Raw genomic sequence first — 20,708 nt, 5'->3', positions numbered from 1 at the left:
CTGGTCCTGTTGGTGTGTTGGTCTGACTGCACCTCTCCTTTACACCCTAGTCTTACCACTGACATCAGCGTTGTCCTCTCCTGTCCCCAGCTGACATTCTGACGGCACCCCCTGACCTGACCTCTGCGTCAGCCATGTACCGTGGACCCGTCTACGCCCTCCACGACGTAGCCGACAAGATCCCCATGACCAACTCCCCCCTCCTGGACCCCCTGCCCAACCTGAAGATCAAGGTCTACAACTCCTCTGGTCTGGTCACCCCCTCCGAGGACCTGTCTGACTTCTCCCCCAAGCTGCCCCGTTGCCTGCTGGATGGGGACACCATGGGGAGGAGGACCCAAACCCAGACTTTGCTCCGTACCGGTACCAGGGACCCTTCCTGTACCGCCCTGGGCTCCTTCAACTCTCTAGGGGGGCACCTCATCGTCCCCAACTCAGGTATGGGTCTTTATGGGTCTGTCTAAGGAGGAGGAAGTGTGGTACAGTCTCAAAGTGGGTTGGTGTATAGTATTTTTTTTATGTGTGTTTGAGTAAAGTGACGAAAATAATGGTTTTCTTAATATAGGACAGTCAAACAAATGATGCATGCCAGCAGAGCCACAACACAACACTAAACAATACATTAATTGGACTATAACAGTGACAAACGGTGCCCACAAACTGTTAGGGCTGACATAAAGCTGTCCCAACAGCAGTCCCAACATCTTACCACTGCTACACCTGGCTATCAGCGGAGCCATGTCTGGCAGCCAAACAGTTCATTCAGCCTCATTTACTCCCTTTGTAAAAAACATAGCTGTTATGGCTGACTTCCTTAAACAAATGTGGTTTCTACTGACAGTTGGAGATGTACAAACTATGGCATCATGGAACGACGAGTGATAAGAGGCAATCCGTAATTTCGATTAAGACATTAATGAGCGAGCTGGCATGGATGTCGTCAATATAAATATTTGTTCAGCACTTTTGAAATGTACAGGGACAGAATTCAGAACACGGGCCGTTATTACAGTATTCTTCCTGTACACTAAGTCAGAACCGAGGGATGAATAAAGTGGGCATATAAGCAGACAATGAAAGCTCTTTCAATATTCGATAATGACATTCCTCTAAAACAGGCTATAAAGTCAAATCAAATATATTTTTATTGGTCACATGCACATGGTTAGCAGATGTTAATGCGAGTGTAGCGAAATGCTTGAGCTTCTAGTTCCAGCAGTGCAGTAATATCTAACAAGTAATCTAACAATTCCCCAACAACTACCGAATACACACAAATCTAAAGGGGTGAATGAGAATATGTACATATAAGTATATCGATGAGCGACCGGAATTGACAAGGTGCAGTAGATGGTATAAAATACAGTATATACATGTGAAATGAGTAATGTAAGATGTAAACATTATTAAAGTGGCATTATTTACAGTGACTAGTGATCTATTTATTAATAGGCTACAGGTGCACTACCAAGTCAGAACAGTAGGCTACATTATTAGGGGAAAGGGGACACAACATTCACTTAGTATTACTTTCTTAGCTACAATATATTAGCATATTACATAATTTATTGCAGCAGCATACAAGACATTTTTGGACTCGGCTTGTTGTGCTGTGCTCACTTGAACAGGAAGGTGGCGCGGCGGTCCTTCGTTGGCAAATTTTTGTCATCGAAGTCTGGCATTCTTGGGATTTATGGCGCTTTCAAGGCAACTGGGAAGTCGGAAAAAAATAAGGTTGAATCATGACGTTAGTGATCTTCAGGTCAGAGCTCTAGAAAGAACCCAGAGTTCCCGACTTGGAATTCTGAATTAGATGACCGTTCAAAATGTATTTTCCCAGTCGGAGCTCCTTTTTTCCCGAGTTCCCAGTTGTCTTGAACTCTGAGATTTCCCAGTTCTGAGTTTCCAGTTGTTTTGAAAGTGGCAGAAATCATGCTGGATTGACACCATGGCCAATGTTGAATGTTTATCCTTTTAAACTTGGAAAAGAGACCCTTAAACCCAGACTTGGGACCACACATCCACTCCACTGAATGGCAGGTTAGTGATTTCTTTGCAATGCTTGCAGTTAGCCACAGATTCATTCCAAACCGATCATAGTTGAATTTGCGATTCCCAACTTGTTGTGTAATGTTTATGTCCAATGGCCGATGAGCACCGATATGTGTCATATGACAAGTATTGAAAAGGATTTGCCAGTAGATCGTTGACTTGATTCATGATGATGACTGCTAGCTAAGGTTTTGATGTTGATGTATGATGTTGACAGGATCAGTCCAATCAAAGCTGCTGTAGATATAACGTGATTTGACGTCATTTTATGTGCTACTTCATAGTTTTGATGCCTTCACTATTATTCTACAATGTAGAAAATAGTCAAAATAAAGAAAAACCCTTGAATCAGTAGGTGTGTCCAAACAATGAACTTTAAACTGAATAAGTATTCCGGTAAGGCTGTTAAGTTATTTATAAGAAAACGTCCTTGCAGATCCATCTGGCCCTAGCCATAAGCAATTACCAGACCACTTTGGACTTTGTCTAGACTAGATTGGAGATTTGGTGCTTTCATACACTCACAATGACATTGGTTTGAGGTGCTTTATCAGTTCTCCCCATGGTACAGTTCTAGAGCAGGCCTTAGTTAGTAGCTGACAAGGTCTCCTCGTGGTGACTGTTATTAGGAGCTGCCTCCTTAAAGTGACTTAGCACAGTGTAATAACAGGATTAAGAGCCTCTGTGGAGGCTGGACTGACACAGAGATCGTTCTCACACCATCCCCCCATTCCATGCCTTCCTTCCATCCCCCTTCCCACACTACACACCATCCAAGGGAGCTCTAGCTTTCCATTATTTCATTATGAACAGGAGATGATGCTGTGATCCTGACACCGCTTCCCCTCTTATTCACCAGGGATCACCCTTATCCTCTACACATGGCCTGCAATGGGGACTAACGTCATACTGAAGCATGACTCCCTGGAGAGAGAGAGGGAGGGGGGAGCGAGAGGAGAATCGGAGGGGGGAGCGAGAGGAGAGGAGGAGGGGAATGAGAGGAGAGGAGGAGGGGGGAGCGAGAGGAGAGGAGGAGGGGGGAGCGAGAGGAGAGGAGGAGGGGGAGCGAGAGGAGAGGAGGAGGGGAGGGGGGAGCGAGAGGAGAGGGGAGGGGGGAACGAGAGGAGAGGAGGTGGAGAGGGAGGGGGGAACGAGAGGGGAGGGGGAGGCGAGAGGAGAAGAGGATGGTGAGAGAGAAAGAGGGGAAGGGGAGGGAGAAGGGGTAGGGTAGGGAGAGAGGGAAAGAGAGATATGACTCTGAAAGAGTGCTCAAAGCTCTCAGCGGTCAATCAGAGCATGGGTTCCACACAGTGCGTGACAGGGTTGTAAGAGTAGCTGGGTGCCTGGCTGCTCAGAGCACAGAGCACAAGGTTGGTACAGTTCTGCTCTGTTTAGGCCTGTAATACTGCTTACATGATCTGTGGTGTTCCCACGTCGCACACATGTGGTTTGTTTTTAATGCACCACAGATGCATGATGACAGCTGGGAAAAACAGGCGGAAACATTAAAGGATAACAACTTCTAGGGTTTCTGGAGTTGTTCCTCTGGAAAACCATCTCTGGCTGATGTTCCTGTTTAGCCACCTCATCATGTTACACAGGCAGAGAGAAGAACACATCTGTCATAGGATATGTTTTCATTCCCGGGTAATTACATACTGTGTGGCAGTAGGAGAGTGGGCATACTGTACTTAGCATTTCAACTAATATCCTTTTTTTTCTCTTTGAAGCATTTCTCTAAGTGAATGCAGGAGCTCTCTCTCTCTCTCTCTCTCTCTCTCTCTCTCTCTCTCTCTCTCTCTCTCTCTCTCTCTCTCTCTCTCTCTCTCTCTCTCTCTCTCTCTCTCTCTCTCTCTCTCTCTCTCTCCCTCTCTCTCCCTCTCTCTCTCTCTCTCTCTCTCTCTCTCTCTCTCTCTCTCTCTCTCTCTCTCTCTCTCTCTCTCTCTCTCTCTCTCTCTCCCTCTCTCTCTCTCTCCCTCCCTCTCTCCCTCTCTCCCCTTCTCTCTCTCTCTCTCTCTCTCTCTCTCTCTCTCTCTCTCTCTCTCTCCCTCTCTCCCTCTCTCCCCTCTCTCTCTCTCTCTCTCTCTCTCTCTCTCTCTCTCTCTCTGTTACTTCTCATACAGTAGCCTATCCGCCTGATACAGTATATGTGTAGTGCTGTGTGATTTCCCTTCTAGATGCTGACTGCCACCCTTTGAAAGGTTCACTACAAGGACATGGGAAATCAATGTGATATCTGTTAAACCCTGGAGACAGAGAGAGGGGGGAAATCTCCCTGAAAAACAGAGCAAGCAGGACATCAAATCATATCAGACACAGATGGAGATAATTTAAATCACTGCCTTATAGCCATACAGTTCAGCATTGGGATGAGACTAGAGAACTCATTGATGTTGTCTTATTCTGCCATATAATGGGTTCAGTGTGTGGCAGTATTTACACTACAGTAAGAGACAGTAGGAAGGGGCAGTGATATGGCTGTTTGTGGTTTGGCCTCATGATGTCTCTCCCAATGTGTCTCTCTGGCTGTCTGCTTGGGGCCCCAGGGCTGGGCAGGGGATAAACACTGAACACAGAATGACAGAGCATGACAGGGAGATGTCTAGAGGGCAGTGCTGGGCTGGTTAGACCACTGTGTGTGTGTGTGTGTGTGTGTGTGTGTGTGTGTGTGTGTGTGTGTGTGTGTGTGTGTGTGTGTGTGTGTGTGTGTGTGTGTGTGTGTGTGTGTGTGTGTGTGTGTGTGTGTTGGAGTGCCAGTGTGCATGAGTGTGTAGAGTCCTGTGAGTGTGCATAGAGACAGTGCAAAAATACAGTGTGTGTGTGTGTGACCACAGAACGTGTGACCACGGAGCTTGTGACTACAAAGTGTGACTACAAAGTGTGTGACCGTGGTGTGTGTTGTCTCCACAGGGGTGAGTCTGCTAGTTCCAGCAGGAGCCGTCCCTCAGGGGAGAGTCTATGAGATGTACGTGACCGTCCACAGGAAGGACAGCATGAGGTAACTACAATCGTTTCTATTCCCTCTGGCTGTGCTGTTTATACCAGACACACATCTCCTACACACACTACCCATACTGTCACAACACTAACCTGTGTGTGTGCGTGCGTGTTTGCGTGCGTTCCCTCAGGCCCCCAGTCGATGACTGCCAGACAGTGCTAAGCCCAGTGGTGAGCTGTGGCCCCCCAGGTGCTCTCCTGACACGCCCAGTCATCATCACCATGCACCACTGTGCTGAGGCTGACAGTGGATCAGCCGAGGATTGGCTGATTCAGCTCAAGACCCAATCACAGCAGGCCCAGTGGGAGGTGAGTGGCATGATATGTTCTCTGACATGCAATGGGTACCGGACGAAGTGTGTGGAGGTGGAAGATGGTACTGGAAAAAACGACTAAGGTCAATGTCATGAGGTAGGATGACAGTGGCAATAAAGGGAGTAGAGAATGGGATAAACTAATGTATCTCTGCACACACAGCACAAGCTCAATTAGAGACAGAGGATTGTGTAAGAACAGTTATAGGGAATAGCATGCTGGCATTTCCCCCCCCAGGCTCTCTGTCTTTTCCGCTCTTGTGTGAGTGTGTCCCATCATTAAAAGCAGTGATGATAATGAGTTGTGTTGCCGTGGGCATCTCTGTGAACATAGCCCCATTCCTAGCCTCACAGCCCTTTGTTTTTAACACACACACACACACACACACACACACACACACACACACACACACACTCACACACAATGGTTTAATTAGCAGTAGCAGGAGGAGGCGGATGCAGCCTACGCAAACGCCCCCGCACCAGAAACACTTCCTTAAAGCTGGTTAGTCAGCCAGGTTGCTCAAGATCTACTTCGAAATCGACGTCGGTACAGGTACAAAGGACGTCGAGGAGATGCCATCAAAACCCACCACTAGGGGTAACGGTGAGCGCCATTACCATCAAGTAGGCTTGGCTTTCTGCTCGGGTGTTGTGGACGGGTGTGGCGGATGGGCGTACGCTGCGAGCTATGAATTCCAGGGGTTGCATGTTCAATCCCAGTGATAGGCACTCATTTCATTTGTTTTATTTTTTAAACCTATCCCTAACCTTTAACTCGTAACTAACCATTCGAAATGAATGTCTAAACTTAACAAGCCACGAGGCGCCGGCGACAGCGGCGCAGCAACCCGGGGTGGTTGGAGAAAAGCGTGGACAAACGTCGGAATCTGAAGTCAAATTGGTCAAACCGTGACATCTTGTTGGGTTAACGCTGTACCCCCTTATGCTGCAGCAAATGTAGGCCACGCTGTCACGAGAAAAAAAGTTGATGAGATGATATGTCTGCGTGCATTGTGAATTGTACTCTATACCCAGATGGGCTACCTCTCCCGACCCTGAGCATTGATGCAGAGGCCGTTGAGAAGCCAGATTTAGACATTGCATATAATTTAACAGTTCCATTTCACGCCATGCTGGTCATATAAATATATTATTATAATTTACCGGTTTTCTCACAGTTATTTATCCTGGGAAAAGGGAGTGTTTTTTGGCGGTAAATCCCGGTAAATCTCGATAACCGGGTCCCCGCCATTCAACCCTAATAAACACACAAACTCACGCTTTCTCAGTTCAATAATACACTCTCCCCACGACACTCCCACACACTCATTCTTTCCCTGGCAGTTGAGACGTACTTCAGTTGTAGGGTGCCTTCTTTCTCCTTAGCTTCAGTGTGGAATTTCTATTTTACTCTTATATGTGAAATGTAATACAATTGTTGGTTGTTATTATGCAAAATAAATAACCTATCAATTATTCTTTATAATTTGTCTGGAAAGCATCTAGTTGTAATTCTGTCAGATAGACTGGGCCAATGTAGTATTGCCAAGTGAAGGGAAGTATTTGAGTGGCGGTGTATAACATTGAAATGGTTCCATTTCAGCTAGCTGTCAGAACAGAGCCTCTGGGGCCTGGTCATCACTGGCCTGTCAACTGACACACTTCCATCCCCTCATACACAGGCCTGGCCAGGCACTATTATTCTTCAGCTGCTTAGCAACAGCTTCTGACCTGCTGTCATTCCATCAGAGCTGATAGAGCCCTACTCTACTTCTCAAGGTCTGTGGGTGTCTTTCAGGAAGCACTGGGGTGTAGACGTGTGTTGGAAAGAGAACACCACCCACTGGGAACTCACCGGTCGAATCAACGTTGTTTCCGCATCATTTCAATGAAATGACATTGAACCTACGTGGAATAGATGTAGAAAGCATCCCAGTGGATGGTTTCCTCGATTCCTGTATTACTTCCTAGATCCTTACATTACTAAATAAGTCTTAACAAAGCAGTGGGGTTTCTAGTAGTTATTAAAGGTTGTGTAGAACGCTACTACTGGGATAATGTCCATTCCTGTTTCATTTCCTCGATTCCTGTTTTATTTCCTTGATTCCTGTATTATTTCCTTGATTCCTGTATATTTCCTTGATTCCTGTATATTTCCTTGATTCCTGTATATTTCCTTGATTCCTGTATATTTCCTAGATTCCTGTATATTTCCTAGATTCCTGTATATTTCCTAGATTCCTGTATATTTCCTAGATTCCTGTATATTTCCTTGATTCCTGTATATTTCCTTGATTCCTGTATATTTCCTAGATTCCTGTAAATTTCCTAGATTCCTGTATATTTCCTTGATTCCTGTATATTTCCTTGATTCCTGTATATTTCCTAGATTCCTGTATATTTCCTAGATTCCTGTATATTTCCTTGATTCCTGTATATTTCCTAGATTCCTGTATATTTCCTAGATTCCTGTATATTTCCTTGATTCCTGTATATTTCCTTGATTCCTGTATATTTCCTTGATTCCTGTATATTTCCTTGATTCCTGTATATTTCCTAGATTCCTGTATATTTCCTTTGATTCCTGTATATTTCCTTGATTCCTGTATATTTCCTAGATTCCTGTATATTTCCTAGATTCCTGTATATTTCCTTGATTCCTGTATATTTCCTAGATTCCTGTATATTTCCTAGATTCCTGTATATTTCCTTGATTCCTGTATATTTCCTAGATTCCTGTATATTTCCTAGATTCCTGTATATTTCCTTGATTCCTGCACTTAGAGAGAAGAAAAGGGTTCTGAAAGGGTTCTTCGGCTGTCCCTTTAACTGAACCCTTTTTGGTTCCAGGTAGAACTAGGGCTGTTGCGGTGACCATAATACCACCACACCGGCAGTCATGAGTCATGACCGCAGTAAAATTCTACGTGACTATTAAGTCACGGTAATTCCCTCTTATGCATTCTGGACATGTGTTAGTAGAACCCAACTGGTACTCAGGGCTCTATTGTCCCTCTAACCACTCTGACATCAATGCAAACGCAATTGAAAATCACACCAAACACTTATCATCAAAACAGTATATGCTTTTAAAACTCACCTCACTGTGATTGATCAATTTGAAGAGAGAAGTTCAACAGCAGGTTGAAAGTGAGTGGAACACATTTTCGTTGTGGATGTTGTTTCAAAGCCTAACACGATGAAATGGACAGCGCTTTCTAATTCAAAACACCTATATGCATATTAGAGCTTAAGCATATGCATAGGATTATATGAGCCCAAGCCCCCTCCTAAAAACAGAATTAAAGTAATGATTGTGGCGTTATGCAATACATAGCCTACTGCATATTACACATGGCAGAAAAACATGAGAAAACACTGATTAAAGTTATCTTTGGTACAGATTTCACTTGGTTTCCCAAATGAAGCACTGGGTAGCTGCAGGAACCGGGTTAGAGGTCTCCATACAGAGTTTTGGCTCAACTGTCACGACGAAATAACCAAAGTAGCCTACCTGACATGAGTGAAACTAACCAGTGGCCTCATATGGATTACAGGTGTTTTTTCTCCTACCCCTATTCCTGCTCATTTGATAATGGGCCATTCTGAATTGAAACAAATGTTAGATATTAAATTGAGAATAGTCTGATGGGTGAAAATACAGTGTGGTCACTTGTGAACATTGTGATCAGCCTGAGGCAAGGAACAGAGCACAAGCTTTTTCTGCACCTTCCTCAAACCATCAATAGCCTATTGCAGCTCATATACACTGTATATACAAAAGTATGTGGACACCCCTTCAAATGAGTGGATTCGGCTATTTCAGCCACACCCGTTGCTGACAGGAGAATAAAAGGTAACACAATCTCCATGGACAAACATCGTCAGTTGAATGGCCTCACTGAAGAGCTCAGTGACTTTCAACGTGGTACTGTCATAGGGTTCACCATTCCAAGTCAGTTCGTCAAATATCTGCGCTGCTAGAGCTGCCCCTGTCAACTGTAAGTGCTGTTATTATGAAGTGGAAACGTCTAGGAGCAACAATGGCTCGGCCACGAAGTGGTAGGCCACACAAGCTCACAGAACGGGACTGCTGAGTGCTGTAGCACGTAAAAAATTGCCTGTCTTCGGTTGCAACACTCTTTACCGAGTTCCAAACTGCCCCTGGATGCAACGTCAGCACAAGAACTGTTCGTCGAGAGCATCATGAAATTGGTTTCCATGGCCGAGCAGCCTCACACAAGCCTTAGATCACCATGCGCATTGCTCGCTGCCGTTGGACTCAAGAGTGGAAACCTTCTGGAGTGATGATTCACGCTATACCATCTGGCAGTCCGACGGACTAATCTGGGTTTGGCGGAAGCCAGGAGAACTCTACCTGCCAGAATGCATTCCAACTGTACATTTTGGTGGAGGAGGAATAATGGCATAATGGAATAATGTTTTCATGGACTAGTCCCCTTAGTTCCAGTGAAGGAAAATCTTAATACTACAGCATACAATGGCATTCTAGACAATTTTGTGCTTCCAACTTTGTGGCAATAGTTTGAGGAAGGTCCTTTCCTATTTCAGCATGACAATGGCCCTGTGCACAAAGTGAGTTCCATACAGAAATGCTTTGTTGAGATCGGTGTGGAAGAACTTGACTGGCTTGCACAGAGCCCCGACCTCAACCCCATCGAACACCTTTGGGAGGAATTGGCATACCAGATAACGTACAGTAGGCCAACTCATATTTTGTTATTCTGAAATACATTTTCTTCATATCATAATGTTACTTTAGACCTGCCTAAAATAAATGAGGATTTATTGTGATGATGTATATTCAATTGATTTATTAGACCATTGTAAATGTAATTCGAAAAGCGCACATCAGCGGCTTGTATGTGGCTTGTATGTGGCTTGTATGTGGCCTGGAGGCCGGGAGATGCTAAACATGTTTATCTTATTTAGCAGTCAATTATGGTGAGATCGGCAGTCTTTTGCATGACAATAACGGGCTGACAAAATCTCTGTGGAAAGGGTTCTCCATGGAACACAGAAGGGTTCTTCTACCTGGAACCAAAAGTGTTCTACCTGAAACCAAAAATGGTTCTTCAAAGGGTTCTCCTATGGGAACAGCCGAAGAAACCTTGTAGGTTCTAGATAGCAACTTTTTTTCTAAGAGTGTAGAATTCTAGATACAGCAGTGGGTTTAGACTAATTCAGAGTTGTGTAAAAGTTTGTTGGAAGGAGAAACTATAGATTCCTGTATATTTTGACTGCCTAACCCATCTGCAGTCAGTGTGGGAGCGACTCAGAGGAAGGTAACGAGAGACTGGTTTGAGCCAGTAGAGCCTTTTTTCAGCTGTTTGTTCCACTGCATCACCAACATGCATGTCCTGTCGTTCTCAACACATTCATCACCATGTTACAGAGCCGTCACTGCCCATATCAACATAGTGACGCCATATTGCATCAGCACAGTGAAATCTGATAATTATCATCTCACAATCTGAAGCCTACAGATTGTTCTAGGCCTTCAGAGAGAAGCTTGATTCGATGTGTCTTGGACTCTCTTTTCCAGCTCTGCAAACAAAAAAAACCCATGGATAACAGACATGAGAATCTCCATGATGTTGATGTTACTACTGTAGGAGGTATATGAACATTTGATGAGGAAGTCATCTGTAATATACATACAGTGTTTAATGTGGGCTACGTAGCGTGTGACTATGACGGAGTGCAGCCAATAAACCAAGATTGCGGCGTGAAAGCGTTTAAACAGAGAAATAACTATTGATTATATCTCAGCCTGTCAGCCATGTGGATGGTAATATCCGTAGATGATGCCTGGCTGCTTTATATCAGCTTCTATTCCCGCTGAGCTGAGGCCAACCACACACGTACTGGAGGACTGGAGATATATTGCTTTTGCTATGACATGCGCTGTCAGAATGGTAGCTCTCCCTTCTGTTCTCCCCATAGAGAGAGGCAGTCAGACAGTCATAGGGAGAGAGATTCAGCGTCTGGCTCTTATATTACCGTCGTACAATGTGAATAATCAGACGTCTCAGTGATGTGTCCAGCACAGTGAGGTGTGTGTGTGTGTGTGTGTGTGTGTGCATAGCAGAGTGTAATGAGTAACATGTGTCAGTCAGTAAGTCTCTCCTCACAAAGAGTCTTTCAGCACGTGTGTGTGAGGCCTTAGCTCAGTTTTCCACTGTATTGTAATCATCCCCCTAGTGAGGAACACTCATACTGTCCCCCAGGATCAGTTAAAGAGCCTAATGACCAGCTATAATACTGCTGTTAAATGCCCCGGTTCTAAATAAAATAACTCTCTTACACACACACAGTCACACACACAGTCAAACACACACACTATGATGGTGTCATTCCTCTTCTCTCTGTCTGTCTCACATAATGGGTTGAAAGGATGCCAGGCTGTGTGCTGCTCATAGTAGCGTCAGGATTACAGAGCTCAGCATGCCTCTTGACCCAGTTAGACCCCGACACCAATAATGAAACAGGAATATGCTCTCACATGATCCAGCGTTGTCGTCACTGGGGGGAACTAGGAGAGGGACATTATGCTATAACCTCATACATGGTGTTCTATTGTTAGACATTAAACATTTAGACGTATGTAGGGACTAGGCAGGCACATGTATACATTTACATGGACACTGTAATCGCACACAGTCTCACACTCACACTCACTCTCGTTCTCTCTCTCTCTCTCTCTCTCTCTCTAGGAGGTAGTGGTAGTAGGAGAGGAGAACTTCACCACTCCCTGTTACATCCAGATGGATGAGGAGGCGTGTCACATCCTGACAGAGACCCTAGGGACCTACTGCCTGGTGGGTCAGTCCTGCAGCGCGGCCACCACCAAGCGGCTCAAGTTGGCCATCTTCGGCCCCGTCACTTGCCCTGCTCTGGAGTACCACATTAGAGTCTACTGCCTGGACGACACACAGGACTCACTCAAAGTAAGAACAATTGTGTGTGTGTGTGTGTGTGTGGGGGGCTTATCTGCATGTGTGTGCGTGACGGGGTGTGTGTGTGTGTGTGTGTGTGTGTGTGTGTGTGTGTGTGTGTGTGTGTGTGTGTGTGTGTGTGTGTGTGTGTGTGTGTGTGTGTGTGTGTGTGTGTGTGTGTGTGTGTGTGGGAGTAGCCAGCAGAAGCGTTATAAGGGGAGATGAGTACATGCATTTGAATATAATCTCCATCATCAAGCTGCTCCCGGAGAAATGATGCCGTGTCCTCACAAATATGTCCTCACCCCATCACAACACATTAGAATACCTCTATCTGCCTACACTGAAGAAAGATAAGGTGTCATTATTACTTTTGGGAGGAGGATAGGACCCGGTTATTTAGTTTGGGATGCGGGGTAATGGGAATTGGGAATGATCATGTTGAATGTAGAAGTGAATGTCAAAGGTTGGGAATGTTTCTAGATGGATTATATCCCATAATTCTCTGCTTCAAACAGCGTGGATAGAGTGGTTGTCTCATGTCTTAACCCTGTGTGTCTCTGTGTTATTATAGGAGGTCCTACAGATGGAGAAGCAGATGGGAGGGAAACTGCTGGACGAACCAAAGACCCTCAACTTCAAGGACAGCACCCACAACCTGCGACTGTCCATCCACGACGTCCCACACACACTGTGGAAGAGCAAGCTACTAGCCAAGTATCAGGTACGCACAGCAAACACTGAAAGTACAGACACACAAGCACCCTTGGTGCCAGTATTAACCCCCCGCCTCCCACCCACTCTCTTCCCAGGAGTTGTCGTTCCAGCAGGTGTGGTCTGGGTCCCAGAGGAACCTCCACTGTACCTTCACCCTGGAGAGGTTCTGTCCCAGCACCGTAGACCTGGTCTGTAAACTGTGTGTCCGACAGGTGGAGGGGGAGGGACAGATCTTCCAGCTGGACACCACCCTCTCAGAGGTAAGGAGATATTAGAGTGTCCAGATAGAGTACGTATAGTGTACTAATAAACATGTACATGCTGAATCATGCATACATGCTCAGACAAATCAGACTAACTTGATTTAATTGGACTTACTGCTAACTTGAATTGAGGCTGCTGTTATATCGAACATCCCTGTCTTTTTCCATGTCTTTGTCCCTCCTGGGTATTGAGTTTAGCCTTCTGTCAGTGAACTAATTTACTCAGACAGTGAGCCTTGAGCCTGCTGCACAGACAGCCCTCTCGTTGAGAGCTTGTCTGTTATGAGAGTTACAAGCATTACTGGTTTTATATTTCATAGCTCCACACAGAGCACAGATCTAAGGGAATAATCACAAAGAGAATGATGGAGTAGGAGAATATTGGAGCAGAGATGGAACAGGGAACATTGGATAGTGTGCATTGTGTAACTTGCCCTGGCCTTAGTACTGTAGACACTCGTCTCCGTCTGTCTGGGGCTTTCTGTCTGACTAGAGGCTAGGAGCTGGCTAGACAATTTGATGAAGACATGCACCAATTCGAATGAGAACTAAACTTGGAACACTAACTCCAACAATCAGCTCCCAAAGAATCATTTCAGTCAATTCAAATAGTTGAACCCTGTACTGACATCAGTCTCTCTCTTGCATATCCAGGACACCCAGAGCATCGACACGTCTCTGCTGGACCCAGCCAGTAACATCACAACCCTGGTGGGGCCCAATGCCTTCCGCATCCCCCTCTCCATCAGACAGAAGCTCTGTGGCAGCCTGGATGCACCACAGACCAGAGGCAACGACTGGAGGATGCTGGCACACAAACTGAACCTGGACAGGTAATGATAGGACTGGATGATCTGTGTGTGCGTGTGTGTGTGTGGTACTGTCCAGTGTTACTGAAGCTTGGCTATCTCTTTTCTTCTCTCTCTCTCTCTCTCTCTCTCTCTCTCTCTCTCTCTCTCTCTCTCTCTCTCTCTCTCTCTCTCTCTCTCTCCCCTCCCCCCATCAGGTATCTGAACTACTTTGCCACTAAGTCCAGTCCTACTGGGGTGATTTTAGACCTGTGGGAGGCACAACACTTCCCAGACGGGAACCTTAGCCGCCTAGCTGCCGTGCTGGAGGAGATGGGTCGCCATGAGAACCTCATGCCCATGGCAATGGACCACTGACACCTGTTCGTCAAAGAACAGGAAATTCCAGGGAGGAGTGAGAGATGAGTCAGGGAGAGAAGGCGAGAGAGTAAGAGCGGCAATCTGTCAGCTGACATGCAGAACAGGCAGAGGCCGACATTTTTTCAATCAGGGAACACACAGACATAGTGACACACACACACGTACATACATACTTATCATAGCCATGCTCCACTTACAGTATATTGGGAGTAACATTTTGACAAAGGAAAGAGAAAGTAAGTCAGCTCTGTTTGTTCTCTCCCTGGTACAGTTTTCTTTACCGTGATACAGTTTCCTAGGAAACGCTCGATAGTGCTGTCCATATAGTGGATGTGGTGACAGACTGGCTCAGAGCATAGGACCATGGGAAGGAAGGGGTGGGGCGGGGAAGGCCCTCCCACTCCACCTGCCCCCATGGATCCCCATGGTAACCCCTGTAAACAACATTAATGTTGAATGACTCGCCAATATTTCTGATGGAAGAACTTGTTTCAGTGACTATATAGGTCTGTATTTAATAACACATCCATTTATACACAAATATCTCTCCTTTTTGTCTTTTATGCAGCCTAACATTGAGTTTTCCAGTGTGTTCTTTCCCCCTGCTTTCGTTGCACAGTTCTTTGTTTTCATTGTGCCATAGTGCTGCCTAGTGGATTCTCTTAGTAACAACACCTACTGTACAGTCACTGATACAAACACTGATACAAAGCGCAACCTGTACATAAACAAAACATTGAAAACTGTAACCTTTTACAGTGTAAGACTGTCATTATTAATATTAGCTGTTATCATTCATGTTGTGTATTATTACATTGTTTTACACTTATTTTTTGTTGCTTTTTATTCTGCAATTATTTACAATTTGCATATTTAGTTTGAAACGATTATATTTGGGTTTATATTGCGCTATCAAGGGTTTGCATGTTAGGCCATGAAACCCATGATGCTGATACAAGGAACTGTCTGAGAGGTCAATGAGAGGTCAGTCAGTCAAGTCATCTCTCACTCACAGCATGCCAGTCAGCATAGTCAGAGAGGAAGCGAGAGGTTCCACTCCTGTCAAAATCTGTCCACGCGGGAATACAGCGGTAAGCAGACCGCCTGCCTTCCCGCCTTTGGGACAACGACTCCCATTGTTAGGGCGGAGACATGAGCATCTAGTCATTATATACAGATCTCTGGCATAGTGGAACATCGCAATCTGCTCTCATCATGTATGGTCCCCTGATGATGACCTTGTCCAAATGAGACAGAACCAGGGTAGAGGAAGAGATGGGAGTCTGTCTTCCAAGGTGGAAGATGTGTCGTTTGTTGATAGACAGACGGTATATTTTTTTAGGACTGATGCAGCCTGATACGATTGCCTTTTACCAAATAATTGATATTGATGTAAAATTCCACGCAAATATTATGTCTGAATACCTGTAATCTGATTGTTTCACATGAGCAGATTACTAAATGACAACATACACTGAGTATAACAAACATTAGGAACACCTTCCTAATTTTGAGTTACACCCCCTTTCCCCCTCAAGACAGCCTCAATTCGTTGGGGCATGAACTCTACAAGGTGTCGAAAGTGTTCCACAGGGATGCTGGCCCATGTTGATTCCAATGCTTCCCACAATTGTGTCAAATTGACTGGATGTCTTTTGGGTGGCGGACCATTCTTGATACACACGGGAAACTGTTTAGCATGAAAAACCCAGCAGCGTTGCAGTTCTTGACACAAACCGGTGCGCCTGGCACCTACTGCCATACCCCGTTCAAAGGAACTTACATATTTTGTCTTGCCCATTCACCCTCTGAATGGCACACATACATACACAATATAAGTCTCAGTTATCTCAAGGCTTAAAAATCCTTCTTTCACCTGTCTCCTCCCTTTCATCTACACTGATTGAAGTGGATTTACACCCTTCAGAGCCTGGTTCCTCTCTAGGTTTCTTCCTAGGTTCCGGCCTTTCTAGGGAGTTTTTCCTAGCCACTGTGCTTCTACACCTGCATTGCTTGCTGTTTGGGGTTTTAGGCTGGGTTTCTGTACAGCACTTTGTGACATCGGCTGATGTAAAAAGGACTTTATAAATACATTTGATTGATTGATTGATTTAACAAGTGACATCAATAAGGGATCATAGCTTTCACCTGGATGCCCCTGGTCAGTCATTGTCTTGGAAAGAGCAGGTTCTTAATGTTTTGTATACTCAGTGTACACTAACAGTTACTGTTGACTGTCAGTGGGGGGAATGGAAATAGGTGAAATCATGTGAACTTTGACAGATTATCAAATTATTTATCTTGCAAAGGGGAAAGCATTAAGTATAAGGATTTTATGATAGCATATTTGTATTATATGATAGCATATTTGTATGTGTACAATAATTGAAGATAACTGTCGACCCAACATTCCTTTAAAAGAAGCAGCGCTGACAATAGTCGTTTGATTAGTTTTGGTTAAAAAAATAATAATATTGACAGTTGTGTGAGCATTTTCCTAAAGCCGTCTATGCAAACTTTGCATCCTTTATATAAAAAAATGTATGTACTGAAAAGTGCTAGCCGTTGCATTCCATCGTTCTCCTGAGGCTTCATGGGTAATATTGTATGTATAGTGAGAATGTGGCCAATTCTGTTCTGGCATTCATCATGTTACTTGCAAATGCTTGCATTTCCTCTGTTAAGTTCCTGTACAAAGTGTAAGAAAGAATTTTTAAAACTAATAATAAATTATATTTATATGCAACACTGAATGCAGAATCTGACTCTTCTTTTCCACTTTCTGGTGGCTTTCTCCGTTCAATCTGTATTGCTGGAGAGAGAGAGAGAGAGAGAGAGAGAGAGAGAGAGAGAGAGAGAGAGAGAGAGAGAGAGAGAGAGAGAGAGAGAGAGAGAGAGAGAGAGAGAGAGAGAGAGAGAGAGAGAGAGAGAGAGAGAGAGAGAGAGAGAGAGAGAGAGAGAGAGAGAGAGAGAGAGAGAGAGAGAGAGAGAGAGAGAGAGAGAGAGAGAGAGAGAGAGAGAGAGAGAGAGAGAGAGAGAGAGAGACGATATGGAGACTGACAGCATTTTATTGGGGAATGTTCGCCTGGTCCACACACACTCTCTTATACACATATATACAGATGAAATAAGGCACATGCCATAGTGGACACTCAGCGAGTTATTCTGTACACAAGTCAAAGGCAAACAACCAAAACATATTTAACATTATTATTAAGTCCATCATTATCAATACATTTCAACATTGTTATTTACAATTCAATTCTGTGAGAGGGAGAAAACGAGAATATTATAGTAGCAAGACAACCATGAGTGAGTCCATCTTACTGGCATGACTCAGGTAGCCTGATTAGGGCAATTCCACATTAAGTAACTCAAGAGTGTTCACTTTAAAATGTATGTCAAACAACAAACACACAGTCACAGGCTGTTACCAAATGTAGCATCTGCACTGTTCTTCAAGTTAATGTGTTTTTGTTACATTTTAAGTGGAAGTTGATCAAATATGTCCTTCTGTTGCATGGTTTGTTTAACTTTGCAATCATTGGCTTTTGTTTGACATGCATTTGAAAGTAGAACATCTGATTCTCAGCATCACTCTGTTACCATGGAATTGCCCAGTAACATCACTCCCATGCATTTTAATTAACCATCAGAATCATAACATAATGATGACCCTTTTCTCCTATCGTTAGTCCTTGATTAAGAGACATTTCAGGGGATTAAGAATTACTCCTTTGGATAGCCAAATGGCCAATATTGAAGCAATGTGCTTCCCTGTATGAATAGAACCAAATACCTGTGTTTGTAGGGCAGTGATGCTGCAAGAATTACTGAGTGATAGACTTCACTTCCAACAGTATGCAGAGCTTTCATTACCGTTGCAAAACTTTGGGTTTGAAGATAAACAAATAGGGCCAGTTGCTGAAGCACAACGGGGAAAAAAACAAAGTCTTTATTTGAACTAGAAATCATAACCCTAGATAACAATGTCGTAAACATGGCATTGAGCTTCATGAACATTCTGACATTGTTATGAAGGGTTATGAAGGGGTTACTGTGGCTCGTTGTAATAAAATGTTACCGCGAAAACAAAACAATACTGTTATATGGCTTTAGATGGACAGAGTAGGAACTCCTCTTTCTCGTCCCTCTCTTGGCCATGAGGGACGGAGTGACTACTCCTCTCCTGCAGAGGGTACTGTCTGTCCTTGTGTTTTCCCCTCACTCACACAGCCACTCCGCTTTCACAGAAAGCAATGCCAGACCAGACCAGACCGGCTCAGACCAGACTGGCCCAGAACAGAAACTGCCCACTGGGACTCTCTCTGTCTTGGCAGTGGCACGGGCAAGAAGAGAGCAGACCCTGAACCTGGGAAAACCCACTCTTTCCCTCTCACTCGCTCTTTCCCTCTCTCTCTCATTCTCATTTCTCTCACTTTCAATCTCTCTATCTCCTGCCTTGCCCTCCTCCCGTGGGCCTGGCAGAGTGGCCCTAGGCCAAGGACATGTCTCTAGGGGATGAGTGCCTCTAGGTGGCGGCAGGAGGAGCAGCAGCGTGTCACAGTTTGATGTCCTGAGACTCCGACATCTTGGCCAGGGTCTTCTTCACTCTCAGAGCAGTGAGGCGAGACGCAGGGTTGTGGGCCCAGCACTCCGTCATCAGCTTCCCCATCTGTCTGAGACACTGAACACACATACCCCGGTCAGATCAAACACAGCAGCAGATGTATGAGTATACTGAGGTCAAGCATATAACAGAATCACAAAGTTTCTTCCTTACCTCATCACTGCTCCAGCGGTTGGCGAAGGAGGGTCTCTGTCTCTTGGTGCACACCACCTCCCTCATGTCTTCATAGGAGGGGTCAGAGGACACCAGGTCATGGTAGGGCAGCTGGTACTCCTCTACGATGCCTACAGGGCATGAGGCACATGGAGAGAGAGAGAGAGATGTTAGATCTTGACACTCATCACAAAGCCCACTGATATTGCAAACTACCGTAACGACTTTTTCATTGGCAAGATAAGCAAACTCAGGGATGACATGCCAGCAGCAAATGCTGACACTACACATCCAAGTATATCGGGCCAAATTATGAAAGACAAGAATTGTACTTTTGAATTCTGTAAAGTCCGTGTGGAAGAGGTGAAAAAAGTATTGTTGTCTATCAATAATGACAAGCCACCAGGGTCTGACAATCTAGATGGAAAATTACTGAGGATAATAGCGATAATGCCACTCCTATTTGCCACATCTTCAATTTAAGCCTACTAGAGAGCGTGTGCCCTCAAGCCTGGAGGGAAGCTAAAGTCATTCCTCTACCCAAGAATATTAAAGCCCCCTTTACTGGCTCAAATAGCAGACCAATCAGCCTGTTACCAACCCTTAGTAAACTTCTTGAATAAATTGTGTTTGACCAGATACAATGCTATTTAAAGTAAACAAATTGACAACAGAATTTCAGCATGGATATAGGGCAGGACACTCAACAAGCACAGCACTTACACAAATGACTGATGATTGGCTGAGAGAAACTGATGAAAAAATGATTGTGGGGGCTGCCTTGTTAGACTTCAGTGCAGCTTTTGACATTATTGATCATAGTCTGCTGCTGGAAAAGCATATATAAAGCCATATGTGTTATGGCTTTACACCACCTGCTATAATGTGGATAAAGAGTTACTTGTTTAATGGAAGCCTATCAAATATAATCCAGTAAGAATCAGAAATTCCCCAGGGTAGCTGTTTAGGCCCCTTGCTTTTTGCAATTTTTTACTAACGACATGCCACTGACTGAGTAAAGCCAGAGTTTCTATATATGCGGATAACTAAACGATATACATGTCAGCTACTACAGTCACTGAAATGACTGCAAGACTTAACAAAGAGCTACAGTTAGTTTCAGAGTGGATGGCAAGGAATAAGTTAGCCCTAAATATTTCTAAAACTAAAAGCACTGTATTTGGAACAAAACACTCACCAAACCCTAAACCTCAACCAAATCTTGTAATAAATAATGTGGAAATTGAGAAAGTTGAGATGACTAAATTGCTTGGAGTAACACTAGATTGTATACTGTCACGGTCAAAACCTATTGATGCAGTAGTGGCTACGATGGAGAGAAGTCTGTCTATAATAAAGCGATGCTCTTAGCAACACTATCAACAAGGCAGGTCCTACAGGCCCTAGTTTTGTCACACCTTGAGAACTGTTCAGTCGTGTCAGGTGCCACC

General features: G+C 44.5%; 2 protein-coding genes across 3 annotated transcripts in view; one reads left to right on the top strand and one right to left on the bottom strand.

The window, feature by feature from the left end:
* The window catches only part of LOC139408778 (unc-5 netrin receptor Cb), a 186,299-nt gene extending 169,068 nt beyond the window's left edge, over positions 1 to 17,231 (top strand). Inside the window, exons 10-17 of one of the 2 annotated variants that reach the window (XM_071153093.1) lie at positions 91 to 438; positions 4,963 to 5,050; positions 5,181 to 5,358; positions 12,104 to 12,337; positions 12,900 to 13,049; positions 13,138 to 13,302; positions 13,960 to 14,138; positions 14,312 to 17,231. In XM_071153093.1, the coding sequence (XP_071009194.1) occupies positions 91 to 438; positions 4,963 to 5,050; positions 5,181 to 5,358; positions 12,104 to 12,337; positions 12,900 to 13,049; positions 13,138 to 13,302; positions 13,960 to 14,138; positions 14,312 to 14,471 (1,502 nt within the window). In that variant the 3' untranslated portion in view covers positions 14,472 to 17,231. The remainder of the gene's footprint in view (positions 1 to 90; positions 439 to 4,962; positions 5,051 to 5,180; positions 5,359 to 12,103; positions 12,338 to 12,899; positions 13,050 to 13,137; positions 13,303 to 13,959; positions 14,139 to 14,311) is intronic. The other variant, XM_071153094.1, reaches the window with a different exon arrangement.
* Positions 17,232 to 17,524: 293 nt separating this feature from the next.
* LOC139408779 (bone morphogenetic protein receptor type-1B-like) overlaps positions 17,525 to 20,708 on the bottom strand; it is a 104,724-nt gene continuing 101,540 nt past the window's right edge. The window contains exons 13-14 of the mRNA XM_071153095.1: positions 19,258 to 19,388; positions 17,525 to 19,161 (exon numbers count right to left, since the gene is read on the bottom strand). Coding sequence (XP_071009196.1) covers positions 19,036 to 19,161; positions 19,258 to 19,388 — 257 coding nt within the window. The 3' untranslated portion in view covers positions 17,525 to 19,035. The remainder of the gene's footprint in view (positions 19,162 to 19,257; positions 19,389 to 20,708) is intronic.

Source organism: Oncorhynchus clarkii, chromosome 5, assembly GCF_045791955.1.
Source record: "Oncorhynchus clarkii lewisi isolate Uvic-CL-2024 chromosome 5, UVic_Ocla_1.0, whole genome shotgun sequence".
Taxonomy (NCBI): Eukaryota; Metazoa; Chordata; class Actinopteri; order Salmoniformes; family Salmonidae; genus Oncorhynchus; species Oncorhynchus clarkii.
Note: the sequence above shows the minus strand (reverse complement) of the source record. Positions and strands in the feature narration are given on the sequence as shown.